The sequence below is a fragment of the Schistocerca serialis genome, chromosome 9 (genome assembly GCF_023864345.2).
Source record: "Schistocerca serialis cubense isolate TAMUIC-IGC-003099 chromosome 9, iqSchSeri2.2, whole genome shotgun sequence".
NCBI lineage: Eukaryota > Metazoa > Arthropoda > Insecta > Orthoptera > Acrididae > Schistocerca > Schistocerca serialis.
In genome coordinates this window covers 374,247,185-374,268,493 of record NC_064646.1, presented here as the reverse complement: position 1 = coordinate 374,268,493, position 21,309 = coordinate 374,247,185, and the positions used below count along the sequence as shown (strand labels likewise).

The 21,309-nt window shown below is 38.5% G+C and overlaps 1 protein-coding gene across 1 annotated transcript in view; it reads left to right on the top strand.

Moving 5' to 3' along the window:
• The window catches only part of LOC126419786 (protein takeout-like), an 87,500-nt gene extending 76,140 nt beyond the window's left edge, over positions 1-11,360 (top strand). The window contains exon 6 of the mRNA XM_050086971.1: positions 10,778-11,360. Coding sequence (XP_049942928.1) covers positions 10,778-10,932 — 155 coding nt within the window. The 3' untranslated portion in view covers positions 10,933-11,360. The remainder of the gene's footprint in view (positions 1-10,777) is intronic.
• The last annotated feature ends 9,949 nt before the right edge of the window (positions 11,361-21,309 follow it).

Sequence of the window (21,309 nt, the reverse complement as noted above, 5' to 3'; positions counted from 1 at the left end):
TAGAAAATGCATACTGTTAATGTTAGTAATCATGGTACACATACGATTCAAAACAGAATCCAAGAAATCAAATTTTTGTTGGATTTCCCAAGTGTCAATGTTTTATGTATTTTATTTCAGAACAAAGACAGTCTTGGTTGCGAAGTCATTTAATATCAATAACGCGTATCACTCTTTTGGGGCAAATCAGATTGTGCAAAAGAAGGTGGATATACGACACACACGTCATAAAGCCGTATAAAATGGGAAATGGACGCCACAGTAGCTGGATATGCAATCTGTCGGATGGATTACAGATCCAGTTACTGTTGCGTCCATTTTCCATTTTATGTGGCTTTATGACATATGTGTTACATATCCAGTTACTTTTGTTCAATCTGATGAAATCCTAGTAGAGTGAACCACATCGCTGATATTAAATAACTTCGCAACCAAGATTGTTTTTACTCTGAAATAATTCTAAACTGGTTGCTGTAGCACTCTGCCATAATGCAATGAAACTCCATTCATTTATTTCAAATAATATAGAAAAGTAATGTATCATTAGAAAGTACCTGCGGGTGTTCCAAGTAGATATACCAGATTATTTAAATATAACAGATTAACTAGTCCTTTATATTGACAGATACAGGAATCACCAAGATTCTATTAACGAAAAGCAATATTCAGTTACAAAACGACTACGATATTTTACGGTACATGATTTGCTCGGATTAAACAGGGACCTAAAGGGTGTCTAGCCCAGAGGTTTCTGATTTCAAAGTGAAATACTTGGAAAACTAGGTTTGATAGACGAGTCCACCGAGTTGATGGTAATGCATACGACACGATTCCTACCTTTACAGAAAATTTCATTTTCATGTGGCTGTATGTGTATTCTCCTCCAGATTCTGTATTTGGGAAGTGAGGTATCCACAGAAATGTCATACTATGACGTGGAGCTCGAACTTCACAGTTGTCATATACTGCAACACCTTCTCAGCACCAATTAATCACATCACAACAGACATTTACGTTCATAGCTCATAACAAAGTGCGCTGTCTTAACAGAAAACTATAGCTGAGGCAACTTCAGATTATACCACAGAACCTAATTCTCTCAGAAATGCAGTTTTTGTATAGAACGTTGGTATTTCAGATTATGTTAAACAGTTACAAATGTTTCATGTAATATTTAAAACATACATCAATTGTACAACATTATGTGCATTTAACTTTGGCAGGTTCCTCTAGCTAACGTCCATACCACTTATTGAAACACCCGATAAAAGTACATTATGTTTGAGAGTGGTAAGGACGTTAGCCAGAAGAACCTGGCAAAGTTAAACAAAGAATAGTCATGGAGTTTACTAGACTACTGATGTCAACAGTTCGTCAACCATCTCAGAGAGTCTAATGAGGCGATCCTTTTATTTCTCTTGAAGTTCATTTTATTTTTGTATTTTTTCCTTATAAAAGCTCACATTGTTGTAATTTTCAGTTACCTACTGCCGGAAATTTATTATTCTCTGTCTATATTAGGCTAAATTTTGGTACCTCAGAATTCTCTTATGGAAAAATAGTATACTTGAAGGGCAGGAATCTTTTGCTTCTGTTCTAAGAAGTATCATTTGAATTATAATTGCAGTTTTGTTGCAGAAATACACAAAAACAGACAATAGATGCAAAAATTCATTTCAGTCATTGTCTTTCATAAAAATTACGTTTTTTTTTAGAATGTTATGGTATATGGATTGGTTGCTGTGCAAGACACTATGGTAACGATAGGAGTATATCTACTTAAAAAAGCTGATCTACATCTACATTTATACTCCACAAGCCACCCAACGGTGTGTGGCGGAGGGCACTTTACATGCCACTGTCAATACCTCCCTTTCCTGTTCCAGTCGCGTATGGTTCGCGGGAAGAACGGCTGCCGGAAAGCCTCCGTGCGCACTCTAATCTCTATAATTCTACATTCATGATCTCCTCGGGAGGTATAAGTAGGTGGAAGCAATATATTCGATACCTCATCCAGAAACGCACCCTCTCGAAACCTGAACAGCATGCTACACCGCGATGCAGGACGCCTCTCTTGCAGAGTCTGCCACTTGACTTTGTTAAACATCTCCGTAACGCTATCACGGTTACCAAATAACCCTGTGACGAAACGCGCCGCTCTTCTTTGGATCTTCTCTATCTCCTCCGTCAACTCGATCTGGAACGGATCCCACACTGATGAGCAATACTCAAGTATAGGTCGAACGAGTGTCTTGAAAGCCACCTCTTTTGTTGATGAACTACATTTTCTAAGGATTCTCCCAATGAATCTCAACCTGGTACCCGCCTTACCAACAATTAATTTTATATGATCATTCCACTTCAAATCGTTCCGCATGCATACTCCCAGATATTTTACAGAAGTAACTGCTACCAGTGATTGTTCCCTTATCATATAATCATACTATAAAGGATCCTTCTTTCTATGTATTCGCAATACATTATATTTGTCTATGTTAAGGGTCACTTGCCACTCCCTGCACCATGTGCCTATCCGCTACAGTTCTTCCTTCATTTCGCTACAATTTTCTAATGCTGCAACTTCTCTGTATACTATAGCATCATCCGCGAAAAGCCGCATGGAACTTCCGACACTATCTACTAGGTAATTTATATATATTGTGAAAAGCAATGGTCCTATAACACTCCCCTGTAGCACGCCAGAGGTTACTTTAACGTCTGTAGACGTCTCTCCATTGAGAACAACATGCTGTGTTCTGTTTGCTAAAAACTCTTCAATCCAGCCACACAGCTGGTCTGATATTCCGTAGGCTCCTACTTTGTTTATCAGCCGACAGTGTGGAACTGTATCGAACGCCTTCCGGAAGTCAAGGAAAATAGCATCTACCTGGGAGCCTGTATCTAATTTTTTCTGGGTCTCATGAACAAATAAAGCGAGTTGGGTCTCACACGATCGCTGTTTCCGGAATCCAGGTTGATTCCTACAGAGTAGATTCTGGGTTTCCAGAAACGACATGATACGCGAGCAAAAAACATGTTCAAATATTCTACAACAAGTCGACGTCACAGATATAGGTCTATAGTTTTGCGCATCTGCTCGACGACCCTTCTTGAAGACTGTGACTACCTGTGCTCTTTTCCAATCGTTTGGAACCTTCCGTTCCTCTAGAGACTTGCTGTACACGGCTGTTAGAAGGGGGGCAAGTCCTTTCGCGTACTCTGTGTAGAATCGAATTGGTATCCCGTCACGTCCAGTGGCCTTTCCTCTGTTGAGTGATAAAATGCTCTTAACGCCTTTTTAACAGACAGTCTTCACTCCTTCCGATCTGATCATGTAAGTGCAGAAAAGTTGTGGAATGTTTTCAAAGAGATGGTATCGACAGCAATTGAAAGATATATACCTCATAAATTAATAAGTGGTGGTACTGATCCCTCATGGTACACATAACGGGTCAGATCTTTGTTGCAGAAGCAACGAAAAAAAGCGTGCCAAATTTAAAATAACGCAGAATCCCCAAGAATGGCTAAGTTTTACAGAAGTTCGAAATATAGCGCGTACTTCAGTGCAGGATGCATTCAATAATTTCCAATATCTCGAAATCTGGGAGAGAACCCAAAGAGCTTCTGGTCATACATAAAGCACACCAGTGGCAAGACGCAGTCAATACCTTCACTGCACGATAACGACGATGAAGTCATTGATGACAGTCCCACTAAGGCAGAGTTATTAAACACGGTTTTCCGAAACTCCTTCACCAATGAAGACGAAGTAAATATTCCTGAACTGCAATCACGAAAAACTGCCAAGATGAGATATCCTCGGTGTAACAAAGCAGCTTAAATCACTTAATAATGGCAAGGCTTCTGGTCCAGTTTGTATACCAGTCAGGTTCCTCTCAGAGTATGGTGATAAAATAGCTCCATATTTAGCAATTATATACAACCACTCGCTCACAGAAAAATCCGTACCTAAAGACTGGAAAATTTCTAAAGTCACACCAATACCCAAAAATTGAAGTAGAAGTAATCTGCTGAATTACAGGCCTATATCAATAACGTCGATTTGCAGTAGGGTTTTGGAACATATACTGTATTCGAACATTGTGAAGTACCTCAAATGAAATGATTTATTGACACATGGTTAGCACGGGTTCAGCTCTTTATACTCATGAAGTAGTAAGTGCTATCGACAGAGGATGTCAAATTGATTCCATATTTTTAGATTTCCAGAAGGCTTTGGAGACCGTTCCTCACAAGCGTCTTCTAACCAAACTGCGTGCCTACGGAGTATCGCCTCGGTTGTGCGAATGGATTCGTGATTTCCTGTCACGGAGGTAACAGTTTGTAGAAATAGACAGAAAGTCTTCGAGTAAACCAGAAGTAATATTAGGCGTTCCCCAAGGAAGTGTTATAGGCACTCTATTGTTCCTGATGTATATTAACAACATAGGAGACAATCTGAGTAGCCCTCTTAGACTGTTTGCAGATAACGCTGTCATTTACCATCTTGTAAAGTTATCACACGATCAAAACGAATTGCAAAATGATTTAGATAGGATATCTGTATGGTGCGAAAAGTGGCAATTGACCCTGAATGAAGAAACATGTGAAGTTATTCACAAGAGTACTAAAAGAAATAAGCTGTACTTCGAATACGCAAGGAAACACACAAATCAGAAGACTGTAAATTCAACTAAATGATTAGGGATTACAATTACAAATAACCTAAATTGGAACGATCACATAGATAATATTGTACTTAGAGCAAACCAAATACTACGATTCATTGGGAGAACACTTAGAAGGTGAATCAGGACTACAAAAGAGACTGCTTACAACACGCTTGTTCGTCCTATTCTGGAGTACTGCTGTGCGGTGTGGTATCCGCATCACGTGGGACTGACGGATGACATCGAAAAAGTACAAAGAAGGGCAACTTGTTTTGTATCATTGCGAAATAGGGGAGATAGTGTCACAGACATGATACGTGAATTGGAGTGGCAATCGTTAAAACAACGACGTTTCTCGTTGCGACGGGATCTTCTCATGAAATTTCAATCACCAGTTTTCTCTTCCGATTGCGAAAACATTCTGTTGGCACCCACCTACATAGGGAGAAATGATCATCACGATGAAATAAGGGAAATCAGAGCTCGCACAGAAAAATGTAAGAGCTCGTTTTTCCCTCTTGCCGTCCGAGAGTGGAACGGTCGAGAGACAACTTGAAGGTGGTTCATTGAACTCTCTGCCAGGCACTTGATTGAGAATAGCAGAGTAATCACGTAGATGTAGACGTAGATGTATTTAATTTTATGTGTATTTTCTAATTTTCTGTCAGACTTTCTATTAGTTATACAGATTGTTGTTGTTGTGGTCTTCAGTCCTGAGACTGGTTTGATGCAGCTCTCCATGCTACTCTATCCTGTGCAAGCCTCTTCATCTGCAAGTACCTACTGCAACCTACATCCTTCTGAATCTGCTTAGTGTATTCATCTCTTGGTCTCCCTCTACGATTTTTACCCTCCACGCTGCCCTCCAATACTAAATTGGTGATCCCTTGATGCCTCAGAACATGTCCTACCAACCGATCCCTTCCTCTGGTCAAGTTGTGCCACAAACTTCTCTTCTCCCCAATCCTATTCAATACTTCCTCATTAGTTATGTGATCTACCCATCTAATCTTCAGCATTCTTCTGTAGCACCACATTTCGAAAGCTTCTATTCTCTTCTTGTCCAAACTATTTATCGTCCATGTTTCACTTCCATACATCGCTACACTCCATACAAATACTTTCAGAAATGACTTCCTGACACTTAAATCTATACTCGCTGTTAATAAATATCTCTTCTTCAGAAACGCTTTCCTTGCCATTGCCAGTCTACATTTTATATCGTCTCTTCTTCGACCATCATCAGTTATTTTGCTCCCCAAATAGCAAAACTCCTTTACTACTTTAAGTGTCTCATTTCCTAATCTAATTCCCTCAGCATCACCCGACTTAATTCGACTACATTAAATTATCCTCGTTTTGCTTTTGTTGATGTTCATCTTATATCCTCCTTTCAAGACACTGTCCATTCCATTCAACTGCTCTTCCAAGTCCTTTGCTGTCTCTGACAGAATTACAATGGCATCGGCGAACCTCAAAGTTTTTATTTCTTCTCCATGGATTTTAATACCTACTGCGAATTTTTCTTTTGTTTCCTTTACTGCTTGCTCAATATACGGATTGAATAACATCGGGAAGAGGCTACAACCCTGTCTTACTCCCTTCCCAACCACTGCTTCCCTTTCATGTCCCTCGACTCTTATAACTGCCATCTGGTTTCTGTACAAATTGTAAATAGCCTTTCGCTCCCTGTATTTTACCCCTGCCACCTTTAGAATTTGAAAGAGAGTATTCCAGTCAACATTGTCAAACGCTTTCTCTAAGTCTACAAATGCTAGAAACTTAGGTTTGCCTTTCCTTAATCTTTATTCTAAGATAAGTCGTAAGGTCAGTATTGCCTCACGTGTTCCAGTGTTTCTACGGAATCCGAACTGATCTTCCCCGAGGTCGGCTTCTACTAGTTTTTCCATTCGTCTGTAAAGAATTCGTGTTAGTATTTTGCAGCTGTGGCTTATTAAACTGATTGTTCAGTAATTTTCACATCTGTCAACACCTGCTAGTTATACAGATATTAAACTCATATTAAATGTCTACTTATCAACGGCAGACCCCTGATTTCCCACAATAAATGTCTGTCATAAAACAGTGCAAGGAAATACGAGGATTTATACTTACTATGTGTATTACAATTAAAAATAGCTTTGGTTTGTAAATCAAAAAGTAACTGTCGTACATACACTTTGTGCTATTAGTTATCAATTTAAGAAAATCGTCTATAAAATACATGGCTGTTAGTAATGAAAGGACTTCGTTCTAGATTTATAATTTAGTTTGTTATTTGTCATCAGGTTTGTGTTATTCGTTAAACGATTAAATTCTTTTGTGGTGTTGAGGTGCAAGCTTTTAGTATAAACAGATTTAGTCATAAGTAGTTATAATTTTTTTCTTTCTTCTGCTGTAAGGTTGTGGGACTTATCATGTGAGGTGGTGGGTTAATAATAACAGCAGTAATAGTTTATAGTATATAATAATCTCAGTTATAAGTAATAGAAGAGAATATTTGAAATATTAGAATATGGTTGAATTGCTCTAAGTATTTGAATATTGTTCGCCATCTTATACGTGAGCCTGGAAATTATTTTTGTCTTCAGCCGGAAAGCGATGGAGAACTTGCTGACCATAGTTCCCAGTCTGCAAGTTCACATTTTTGTCCAGCCCACTGAAAGAAAAGTTGCCATACTCTATTTGCTCAGCGGGATCAGAACTGTAATTATAAATAAAGGTTTTGAGTTCGAATTGACAGATATATTTGGTAAAGTTCCATTTGTTCAACCTTGTGTATGTTAATACTGACAATAAATCTCTCTATACTAAACATCACTAGAGCAGTTCAGAGGCGACCTCTATCGTAAGTTCCTCTTAAATTGTTTTTCGCTGTGTCTTCTGATAATCAAAATAATGGCTCGCCACAAAGGTGGAAAATAAATATCACAACTTTCCATGCAGATTTGTTAACATTACGGACGGCACACTAAGGGTTACATCTGCGAAATTTAAGTGATCCAAGAAGGTGTACAGTCCTCGTGGGCTCATTTTCTATTATTACTGGATATATGCGTTTAGTAACAGCTTGTCTCTGACGTCATCCGAGGCAGCACGCACTCTGATGTTTGACTGACACTGATCGTACAGTGGCTGGATGCGAAGTGAAGCCTAGTCTAGCCTCCGAGGCTATATTTATGTATGTGGCGCAACGGACGGTCAAGGGAATACCTGCTGTTATCCACCCTATGCCGACAGAAGCAGCCTCCAAATGGCCTCTTTCTCAGGCACATAATATTTTAAAACACTGTTGTGTATTAATCTAGAATCTTCGTAATTTTTTTGTAGATGTAGTTAATTTGTTTAAAATAACCGAAATGCCGAAATGTTTTAGCTCGCCTGCACTGAACCTTTGCCGTCTAGAATTTTCAGAACGGAACTTCAGTAGAACCTGATCTCTGGAATACAACTTTAAGAAACCTTGTATTTGTTATTACTTATATACAGGCCTTGAAAGTTGTCATAGCTCTATTGTTTAATAGGTTTCATCACGTGTTGTAACCAAAACTTTTAGCATTAATATAACAGATACTATTTTTATGTTGAACTGAAGCTTCATACAAATTTTCATATTTCTAAGTGGTGCCTTCAATTTTTCTTAAAAACCCGAATTCTGACCAAAATATTTCTTTAATCACATTGAGACTTGTACCAGGTAATTTAGACATACATCTGCACACAATGACCAATTTTTCGGTTTCTAGATTTATTTTTTAGCACCACTTGTTTTTCCGTAAAATGATGGATTTAGGGAAAAATATTGACCTGATCGTTCCGAGATTTGACATACTACAAATTAGTATACTAAAAGACGTGCTAACAAATTTAGGAAAAGCAACTTTAACTTTTAATTCCATTCTTAAATTATGGTGCAATACTTGTGTGCTACGCACAGACGCATTGTGGTGACATGTCGCTACTAACAGTGAACTGGGGTAAGTCCCGGCAAACTCGATCGGCTCTGTATTTCTCCAATGATACAGCTCTTGTTTGGCCACAAACACCATCTGCCAATGTGATGAATTACACTGGTCCAAAAATTAAGAAAAAAACTCAAAATTTTTGGACGGTTGTGTTTGGTTTGCCACAAACAGCACAAACAGATGATAGTAAAGTTGTAACAATGTAAGGAATTCTGAACGTAAACAGCTGCAATATTCATAAAATGTTCCAAGATTTTTCCGACTTAACAGATTTGTATACAGATTCTGACAACTGGCTAATGCGCTGAATATGAGGTGTGACTACCTCTGGCAGTAACACAGGTCTGACAAAGACATCATCAATCTCAACTAGAGACAATAACGTCAATTATTTCTGCAGAGTTGCTCCCAAGTCTTCTAGAGTGGTTGATGGACGCTGCAGTGAAGCAACCCGTCTTCCTAGTGTATCCCAGACATGCAGTATGGGTTTAAAATCGGGAGAGCGAGCAGAACATACCATGAGTGCAATATCTTCCGTTTCCAAGAAAATATCAAACGATTTTGCTCTTTGAGGCCGATCGTTATCGTCCATCAATACAAGCCTGGGCCCGCAAGACCTCGAAACAACCACTCATTGGGTTTCAAAATCTTGTGACGATACCTGACAGCAGTTAAACCTTGTCGATTCACGCACACAACTTCAAGAAGAGGTCTTCATACGGTCAACATAATCCCTGCCCACGACATTAGATACCCTACTTTATATCGGTCTCTTTCCATAATGTTTGGATTCCAAAATCGTGTTCCTCGTTCCCTCCATATGCGAATGCGTCGAGAATCACTCTACACACCAAATCTGGAATCATCTGTGGAATGAACATTGGTACACTGTTCGAGCGCCCAGACGGCATGATGACGTCTCCACTCTAGACGTTCCTTTCTGTGAAAACGCATCATTGGTGCAGATACAACAGCTCTTCGACAATAAAGGCCACTCTGCCAAAGTCTTCTGGACAAATTTTGTCTTGATACAAGACTTTCAGTGTATGCTGCGAGGTCTGATGCCAGTTTCCGTACAGTGCTAAGGCAGTACCATCGTGACCTAAAGTTAAAATAATGGTCCTCTCTTTCTGATATCGCACGTGGTCGGCCTTGCTCTGGTCTTTGGGGTACTGTTGCGGCCTCTGTAAGTTGTTGCCACATCCGTGAAATAACAAAACGATTTACATTAAGCCATCAGGCCTCATCAGTGTGCGAACTGTCCTGCTTCTATTCTTCTTATGGCTCTCCACAGCAGAGTGTTCTGGTAGGCCTCTTCTTTGTGCCATGCTGCACCGTCGGTGACTGCATTCAGCAATCGTGGATGTGGGAATACACGTTAGATATTACACTGTCTAAATGGTAACTGACTTGATGGTTGACGTGGATGTCCGTTCACCGGAACTCCACTTTCCGTGCATAGTACGATCGTACCGAATCTGTTGGCAGTTTTTATGATTATACGGTGAATTAGACACAAGACTGGGAAATAGCGGTTCGTTGCGTTATTTGTGGACGCTAGTGTATTTAGGAAAATTTCAGTCAGATAGCATAACTCTTAAAAGATAGTGACATAGGATGAATGCTACTAGTTACCACAAATTAACTGTGGATAAACACCGAAAGTAAATGTCACCTCTCACATTTCTGTAGTAAGTACTATATTTTAAAAAGTGATGACACTTCCCAGAAGATTAAGATTTTGATTGTAAATATGCAAACTATGTTAAGACACTGATATGCTTGTCTCAGAGACAATCAGCTATGTGGAGAGCAGTAATCGCTACTTTTAGCACCTGCAGAGACTCATTTTATAATTTCCTACTAGTTGAAATTTTGATTATTGTGCTGATCTTAACAGTTGAGACATCTGGCGTATTCACGACCTCCATCAGTGTCATTATTTAATTTATTGGGCACTACTTTTCATAGTGTTCTGATACGTTTGCAATATTTTAAATACATATGGCAATAATTTAAAAAAAACACATGAACCTCAGCAATACTCATATGTCTTAGAGTTTGGCCTGTTAATTGATGCTCTAAGATGATTATGACTCTGATAAAGTAAAGGTAATTCTGTAACTTATGTGTGTGTTACAGCTGACAACACCCTCAAGTTTCTGAATGAGAATTCTGAAGAGATTGCGAAGGAGGTGGTACCCGTCATACAGGAAGCCCTGGCTGCCTCCTTCAAGGAGATGGCTGAAAGAGTGTTTAGCAAGGTCCCCTACAACTCAGTCTTCCCACCTTCATGAAGATCTAGCAGCTTGGAAGTTCTGCTTATAGAAAGGGAATACATTAAACATGACACGTAGGTCAATATTATTCTCTTCATGGTATTATGTAATCTTCGTAGAAACAAAGATATCTTGGCATTGTTTTGCCACTAGTAAGTGATTTTCCTTCCCTTTTAGTCATTAATGAGTCCCTTTCGAAATGCAATTAGCATATTATTGCTTAAGAGTCTATTCCAACGGACTTGCTTTCATTAACAATAGAAATGTTTCATCGAAACAATGCTATCGTAATTATTGAAAGCATTCTAGTCCATAAACTCTGTTGGAGCCTAGTCCTTAAGCATATTATCACAACATGATGTGAAAGATGTTCAGTGTGTGATTCAAATGATTATAGTTCTGTACTCTAAATATTTGAAAAAAATAAAGTTTCTTTTAAAAAATCATGTTATTTATTAGTTATTCTCCAGCAACAGTAAATAAATTTCGCAATACATTACTATAATGTAGTTTCTAATTATCAGGATGATTAGATCGTTACGGGAAGTTTCATTATAAAACATTATTTATCAACACCACCGCAGAAACATAATTCAAAGTGTTAGTCACACATTGTAAATGAAAACAATTACACATCTAAAAGTAAGAAAGTGAATTATGTCTTCAGTCTCCTTATTTATTGTATTTGTGTTACTAAGCAGGAACAATATAAAACTATTTTTTAAAATTCTAAATCAAGAGCGTGTACGAATAAACACGTACATCAGAGCTCTGTGTAGTGTAAAGGTTCCTTTCAAAATTTGCAGAACAGTGCACATGCACATCGATCTTCTTAGTGCTTTAGTCACTGTCTAACGTACAATAATAAACTCGAAAATACAAAAACTGATAATATTGCGGAGGACAGTGCTTAGTATCAGCATTCAGCCAACCTGATGTAGATACTCGGCGATTTCCCTAAATAATTTAAGGCAAACAAGAGGATTGTTACTTTGAAATGGGATGGCCCATATCCTTCACCATTCTTGAAACATGCTAAGAATGTGCTCCATCTCTAATGCCCTTGTTGTCGATGGGACGCTAAAGACTGTTCTCTCTTTCTTCCTTCCATTATGTTATCTATGGGTGATGAGTGTTGCTACGTAGTAGCTCCATAATGATTGCCTATTTTGATCCTTAATTGCACATGAACCTTATTTTACACCCACCGTATAAAACATAAGTAATATAAGAAATTCGTAAATTTTTGTTGACTTACATTAACCACATACTTTTTAAACAGGTACTGATTTGGAATTTTGGTCCAGAACCCGAAAATATCTTTTAGCACACTTTGGCAATATCAATGCATCTTCAATCATGTTTACAACCAGGTGCGGCCACCCTAAAGAAAAATTTTAAAATGCAAATTTCGTTAATTGTTGTAGAAATTTTCTCATAATGTAATTTTTAAAGAGATATTTATGTGTAAGTAAGGTTTTGTACCTAAATTGTTGAATATGACTTTAAAATTAGTGAGAAGCATGAAAAATTTATTCGTTCCACTAGTGCTCATTAAAAAATGTTTTTCTTTTAATTTTAGATAACAATGTAATTGACTAGATTATGACATTTTGAAAATGTGGGCATAAACTACCTTGTACCCCTTGGTATTTTGAGGGTTAATACATGTAATATTCACAGTGAAGCTATATATATATATATATATACTGAAGCCATTGTAAATCCTTTCAAAGATTGAGAGTCGTGCAACGATCATTCGAAACTACTGAATTAAGAGTTCCTGTATATGCATAACTGTGAACATATGAGGGTGTCAATCCAAGGAATGTAGGGATTATGAACACAAATAAAATACTCATGTGTGAGGCCTCAGTGTAAGCAGCTGCTTCACACTCAACTAGAACAGCTACAATAAGGCCAATTCTAGATAAGGAATTAACTATATTTGATGATTAATACACTGGAAAGTGGAAACAAAATACTTTAGAGTTTGGTGAGACCGAGGTCATTTTAGAAACCACGTCAAGAAAAAGAAGAAAGTGAAACATCAATGCCAATCCTCAGCATCAAAATCTTTAAAAACGTCAACTACAACTAATCTCAGACCATATAAAGCGTCGCTTCTACACACCACATTATACGGTGGTGTAGCATGAGACACAACTTTCAACACTAACATGAAAGATCTTCAGATGCTGCAAAAGAAAACGGTACAAATGGAGTTTAAGACTACCACAGTGCACAGTACACAAGACTTCCATACGACGCGACAAGAAAATTACGAAATCCACAAAATACGAGACTACGCAACCTAAATTTTTAGCCAGATTTACGACCTATGGCATGCCGTTAAACAATTAAGCTAAGTCTGAACTGTACATCTCAGACAATGGCATCGATACGAAGTCCCGCGACAACTGACTGCCAAACAGAAAGCGCATCTAAACTGTACCTAGTTAACATGAATTTTACGTCACATCGACCTAGGTACGGTAAAGGAAAGACCATTCCCCAGTATCTTGGTGTCGAAAAGAAACCATCAGTGTGCCAAACCTGCTTCGAAAGCATCAGCTAGATAAATAAGGACAAAGTTTTCTGAACGATACACCCTTGAAGTACAAACATCTGAAGGCGGTAAGCATACGCATCAACATCAATAATAAATAGTTACTTTAAAATTAGTGCAGGGTTTTTGGTAGTTGAAATAAAAACAAACCAACAGTCAAAATAAAAACGGCCAGTTCGGTGCTACGAATCAGCGCAGTCAAACTCTCCTAGTGTTAGGTTACTTTCAGTTCCATGCTGCTCCACCTAGAACCTACTAACATGGTGAGAGCCTGCTTGGCATATCGTTGCTGAGGTGGTCATACTGTTGCAAAACTTGAACCTCACTCATTCTTCAATGGCGGTCTACTGAGATCATCCATTGTGTTCACTGCAAAAATACTGTAGTCAGAGAATGTCAAGGAGGGCGCTCTGAGCGATGGATTTTTTTGAGCTAGTGCCTGGTGGGAAATAAAAGGCGTGTCGCCTTCGATATCTGGAACAGAATTAACTTCGCCGTACTAAATATCGTAGATTCCATTAAATATCGTCCCTGTGAAATCCATCTCGCGATGTTATCATGTAACATACTGAAGACAAAGAATCAAGGCAATCAGGCAGAGATAGTATTCCTTGATTTCCTCTTCAATGTGATACCTACGACTGTTAATGAAAGTATGTACCGTGCAGGTTCTCAAGCGGTATTTGGGACTGAACTGAAGATTTATATCTATGGAAGATGTAGCACATTTTTCCTCATGTAGAATCAACGACAGATGTAGTAACTTAAGGTGTTCCCTTGGGAGTTTGGACCCTTGATGTTAATGTTGTATATTAATGCCCCCGCAGATAACATTAATAGCAACCTCACACCTTTCGCAGATGGTACAAGCAGAATTGCTGTGACGAATCTGGGAAATTTCTGACGTCACTCTCGCAGATTAGAGTCCCACTCACGACATCACAAGACCCATCCCCCACCTATGACGTCATTGTCATAATGTCAGAAGCAATTCAATGGGACCATGGCGGCGTTATGCAGGCCTCTGAAATTAAACAGCCAAAGACTGTGTCATATTTTACCGGCCAACAAAATGAAACAGCTTATCGCATAACAGTATTTTTCAGGACATTAAAACAAAACAGCCAGTCAGACAGTATCTGCAGCGATGCCATACAGGCAACGTTCAGAAATATTCTAATGGTCACAGTCATTACTAGGGAACTTCTGAGTCATTGGGAGCTGTGATTATAGAGTCACAGCTAGATGATGCTGCAGCAAACTATGAAAAGACTGTACACATTCCAGGGAAGCAACAAATTTTGCGGTAATTATGCAGCCACAGCTATTAGCCTCAGTTTTCTGCCTGTTAATAAACGACAAGCAATGTATAATTTATCTCTAGAACTGGCTGGTAATTGTATTTCTGTGTGTCACAATACACAGGGGAACAAGTGCCATCTTACACTTCTCTTCTAGTGTGAATGAAGTGTACAGTTGAGTGAATTACAACGAGTGATAACTATAAATTTTCTGTGTGTCACTGTTTAGGAAGGAACGAGTACTTTCTTCCACTTGTCTCTTATCTTGCTTCGAGTATCTAATTGTGTATGATTGGGACAAGTAGTAAGCACAACACTTATTTCTGATAGTGAAAGATAGTTCTCAGCATTTGGAGTTGCAGCAGAGGACTAATATAGTGTACATAAAGTCCAGGAACACTTTCATTTATTTATTGCACAAGAACTAAGCATTCTATAGATGTCATACGTATTGCATTTTGAAGTGAAAGTCAGAATTTTTTTTTTTTTTTTTTTTTTTTTTTTTTTTTGCAATCATTCGATATGCCAACCATGATTGACCCAGCAGACGTCAATACGGTAATCGAATTCTTTCCATACCCGTCACAGCATGGCATCATGGACTGTGGCAGTCGCCTCCTGTATTCTCTCCCAGAACTCTGGTACATCACGTGGTAGAGGCGATACATACAACAGACTTTTAATGTCACATGGAAAGAGATCTGGTGATCAGGGAGGCCATTTCTTAAAACTGCTGTCCTCTTTTATAGCACAGCCGATCCATCAATGCGGCAGCTCCGTGTTCAGGTACCAACGAACTTTATGATGAAAATGGGGTTGAGCCCCATCCTGTCATTGGAACCATTTCGAGCTCACGGGATAAAGACCCACCGATTTCCTTGGACTGCTTATGAATATCTCGTACGCACTCCACTTTCACTTCACTCATACTGCAACGTCCGCTTCTTTTTGCAGGGCACAAGCAACCCGTCGTAACGAATTTGTTGTGCCAGTGGTAAGTGGCCTTCAATGTTGGTATCTTTTTACCATACTTGGTTTTAAACATCCGTTAAACAGCAGTTTTATCGAACTGAAACACAAAGAAAGCTCGCTCCACACCTGAACTCGCCATGATTGTGACTAGCGCTGACTATCGGCAAATTACCAAACTATGCTGTGGAGGTACACATGGAAAAAAAAAACTTTCAGGGTTTCTCTTCAAAATGACATGTGTATGGTATCTGTACTATGCTTGGTTCTTGTGCAATAAATAATTGAAAGTGTTCCAGGACTTTATGTACGCCTTATATAGAGTGGAAGTGTGTAGTCGTCGATCTAGAAAAATCAACTGTAAGTCCCCTCTTTGAGTAGGACTGAATTATTGAGAAACAAAATGGTCTTAAATTGCGTACAGAAGTGTTTGTACACTTATTCACTTTCTATGAACCCAACAAATTTCTTGTCACCAGTCCAACATCACCTCTGCTATGTATATGAGGAGACTTCCTCCCTCACAGTCAGTTGAAGGTAAATCAGCAGATCACAGCTCACAGTGCTGACATCTTCCTGATGGCACAATGACAGCAACACTTTTACCAGAAGCTGGTGGCAGGACGTATGCCACAACATGACAACACTACGCCTATTAACTGTGCTAAGCTGGCAAATAGTGATAATGATGTAAAGAACAGTATGAATTTCAAGGAGAATGTAGTTAACGTTTAACTTACGCTTGATGGAAAAAATATGACCCCAAATTAAGTGGCACAGTGATGCAGTCATATTTAAACTGTCTCTAATTTTTGCTAAACGCATAAGATATTGGTATTTAGATCATAGACTGTGTTACTAGAATACACTTTCATCACATAACATTTCTAGAAGTTTTTATTAAATCTCATCTACGCAAGCACCATTTTAGGAGATTAGTTGGGGAGATAATGCAACATTTTCTACTCTAAGGAAATATAATCGATGTTACTGATTTGCTAATATACCTTACCTTCATTACTTTTGGATCTGGTACCTCTCTGTAATTATGTTCCACTGCTGTTTTATACAACTTCGTCATATTTTCTAACACATTAATACAACAAACTCTATCAATAAAAGTGTGCTTTGATTAAAGATTTATTATATTGTATCACTTAAACTACATAATTTCGTAATACAAGTATCATTTGATTATACACAATAAATATTAGCTAAACACATAACAAGGCCAAAGACAATGATGGAACAAACTCCCACTGAGGAAGGAAACTCCAATATCTCTAAAACATAATCTATTAATGAAGTTATTAATCAGAATACATCAAGATTTCGAGTACAAATCATACACATAGTAATTATCATAATATGAAAGTACATCAGCAGATGTCTTACCATGAACGAAAATTCGATTTTGAACAAAAATAGAATAGCCTGTATTATTTATCAAAATATGTCAACATCTCCAGTACAAAACATCATGTGGCGTTACTGACATAATATAAGAGTTCTCATATATTGGCACTACTGATATAACTAGCAGACTAAGTACCACTATTAGATGAGTTTAGTTCAGTTCGTGTACCATGTATTCAAAACCACAAATTCCCAGCTCGCCGCTGACCGACTGCCCTGGGCCCCCTACCGAGGGTGCTTCACAGATAGAAATGGAAGTGACCAGAGAGGCAGCTTCCTATACAAACATGACAAGGGACGGACAGGACCATACCAAGAATAGAAACGTCTTTGCTTTTAGAAAGCTACCTGTTCTGACGTTGGTCCTACTGTTCTCTAGCAGAGAGGCTTGTCTGCTACCATGAAGCATGCAACTAGAAATACATTGCTCATTCATGCTTCCACACAGAAGGGAAGGGGGATGACAGTGTCTTATCATATACAGTATATAAATGAAAGTGGATGTAGGTTCCGTATCAGACTGTGTGGCATGAATGACATATAAATTGTGTTTTGAAGTGTAATAGTGTGACCGATCGTTCTTGTTTATGTGTAAAAGTAACACGTTCCACTGCTGAGTCTCCTCCCACATGGAGTCAGAAACACCACAGTAAATTCGGAAGTGGAATGTATGCTGTAAATGACAACAGATTTAAGAAATTGACATGAAAGGAATCCAACAGAGGCCTTTCATAACCCCAATGCTCCGGGAAAAGACTGTGCAGGGAATTTTCTGCTCATGCTAGGACATTCCCAAGCAGGCTTCTCACACCCCACTTAAACCAAAAATGTAAAGAAAATGCAAAATGTCACCAGCTGTTGGCTAACACAATAATTTCAACACATCTTTAGAATCTATCAATTAAAAAAAAATCTATCTGTGACACCTATTTAAAAGATAGTGTAGACCTAATTCGGTCAGCAAGAAAAAGCAATGGTCCCTGTGTCATTAATATGAAAACAATTTCTGGTTGTTACCCTTATGGAGTTCACCAGTATTTGCTCATTGCAAGAGCCAAGTGATCATAGGAAAGTTTATGACTGTTTATTAACATGTAAAGTTTTTGAAAATAGCAAAGGTGCCATAGCAAGTAAAAAAATCATGAAAATAACATCAGTGTTATAAAGCAGAACATTACAATGCACAATCTGCAAAGGCAAAAAAAAAAAAAAAAAATAAAGAAAATGATAATAAGAGATAAAAGCATGTTTTACAAAGCGGTTATCACAAAAAAATTCGATATCTTATAAAAATTATGATTTGTAGAATTAAAATAACTTTGTGGCACTAATTTATTCACCCTACAATATTTCAGTTAGTTAGCACACAATGACCACTGTGTCGTTATATTGAAACTACAATTATCCCCTTATGGGGTTCCTGACTATAAATATGCCCCATGCAAAGGGTAATCGATCACAGTCCAATGAGAATCAATAGCTATCTGACTGATAAACGAAGCGATGCCACAGGAATGAATTTACGAAACAAGATATCACAAATCTAATACATCACACAAAAACAAACATTGATAAATAAAACAGCTCTGAAAGTACAATAGTCAACGTCTAAAAAAACACCAGTAAATAAAACACCTGCAAAATACAAGAGTCAATGTCTAAAAAAACAGTAAATAGAACACCTGCAAAATACAAGAGACAGTCTAATAAAAACACCAATAAATCGAACCCTGCAAAATACAATAGTCAAAGTTTCTCTGAAAGAAACACACGTATTTGCCGTATAATCACTGTTCACTGGCACACACAGTAGTTCCACTGTTCCGAGGCCCAACGTAACGGGGGGGGGGGGGGGGGGGGGGGAAGGGGGGGAGGGGGGAGGCTCGTCGCTGCAGCCGTCAGTAGGGATTTATGTCCATCTGTTGCGTGCGATCCCGCCTGCCCTCTCATGAAGTTTCTCTTAGTGGCCCGTGTCACGTACATCTCGATTTGGTTCCATGTTTGTGTTGTCAAATTCGTGCAGTATCCTCGTTTGACACGCCAGGTTGACATTCCTGGGCAAGGATGACACTTAATGGCTCTTCTTTGTGCCACCCTTAGCTACCAGAGAACATCTAACTATGATTTACTGTCGCTTGACAATGGGCTTCCGCCAGGAAATGATGATAGGCATTGTTGAAGTCTCCCAGTTTCTCCCGACAGTACGTGTCAAAAGGCTCCACGCCCTTTGTGCTGTTAAATTCTTGAGTTATCCTCAATTGGCTCGCCAATTTGATATTCCTGGGCCAGGATGACACTTATTGGCTTTTCTTTGTGCCACCCTTAGCAACCATAGAACACCGAACCATGATTTACTGTCGCTTGACAGTGGGCTTCCGCCAGGAAATGTTGACAGTCGTCGTTGAAGTCTGCAAGTTCCTCTGGACAGTACCTGTCAAAAGGGTCCAAGCCTCTTTATCCCCTGTCTTCTGTCGTTTCTACGCGGCCGTCTCGTCATGGTCGCTTGCGTGTGGTGCGTTGCCGGCAGATGGATTACCGCGCAGTGGACCGCGCATCCTGTTTTCGAAATTCTAAACTTACTCATTCCTTTCTCAGAGCTGTCCTATCTTAAAATATTCATGCAGCACGCATACTATAATAAGAGATCCTCATTTATACTGACAGATATAGAATAGTAATAGATAGATAGTAGCACTGAAAGCAGAAAATCGGAAACAAGGCTACTAACAGCTGGGGACCTGGGTTTGTCAGACCCATAATACCCACAGATCGGATATTCCCCTGAGTTTTGCATTAATTCAACACATATCGCACTGGTGCGGCCGGACATTAGCTCCGGGTGCAAGGGAAAGTGTTTGCCCCGCCGCCCTTCTTTTGTTGTCGAGCGCGCTCCAGTGTGTCCTGCTGGGAAACCCGCCTGTTCACAACTAGTCCTCCTCCTCGCTGCTCCCGGTGTCTCGTAAGAGTTTAGCCGGTTCGCTTTCACGTTATCAACTGCATTCAAGGAAATTGTTCATCATAGTTATGTGATTACAAAATGTCATACATAATACCACTTAGTATTGTCTTTCACAATTTTTGAGATCAAAAGTGAGACCTAATTTTTTTTTTTTTTTTTTTTGCGAATCAGAAAGTTACATGAATTGACAATATAAAAATAAAAGGTGATGACTTTACAATATAAAAAAATAAAAGTGAAATGACTTGACAGTATGAAAATAAAAATTAAATGAACTGACAATATTATATTTAAATCCATTTCACAAATGTGGTATGCTTCAAATTTAAACAATTCACTTCCGTTTTAATAAATCAAACGCTACTTATCAATTCACTAAAATGAACAGAATTACGCTTTGTGCAAGTATAGGTCAGAACAGCATAGGGTTCACATGTTATTTACACACACACATGCACACCTGTTCTATTCTACAAACTAACTACCCATAAACAGGAATTACTCATAATTTTATTTCAATCCACTACTAGTTAATCCAAAAAGCTACTTCAATGCTACTTCAACACAGTGTTTACACCACTACAACATTGTTCTAATTCGTCCTCTTCTTGACGCTTGTCACATGATAAATATGCAGAAACTTTCCTTAAACATACATAGTAAAAAGAACAATGGTTATTTACACGCCAAAACATTTATACCAGTTGACACACCTGACAAGAGAGTCGCAATTATACATTTATCATACTCATATGTTTATTCATAAAACAGTAAGACAATTTCATCTAAAATTACGTTATCACAAGAATTAATCACACAGATGACACTGAGAAGGGTAAAAACATTTTCATCATACAGGTTATACTACATGTTCTTACCCATTTTGCTCCAATTTCGTTCCTTCTTTCAGTTACCTTTCGCTTCCAAATCAGTTATTTCGCCTGTTGTGGTTATTATGGATTCATTTCTCATGAATGGCAAAATTGTGGTCTCCTCTACTCTGTAAAACAGTTTCATCTTAACATATTTAACTTACAACTGACACAAAAATCCGGATCCTCCTGTAGTTTAAATGAGAAATGTTTTGCTTCAGGATTATTACATTAAACCAAGCTTTCCTTCGGTCCCATAATCAAAATTATTTAATCTTCCTCTACCTTCAAGAGGGAAATTTCTTGAGT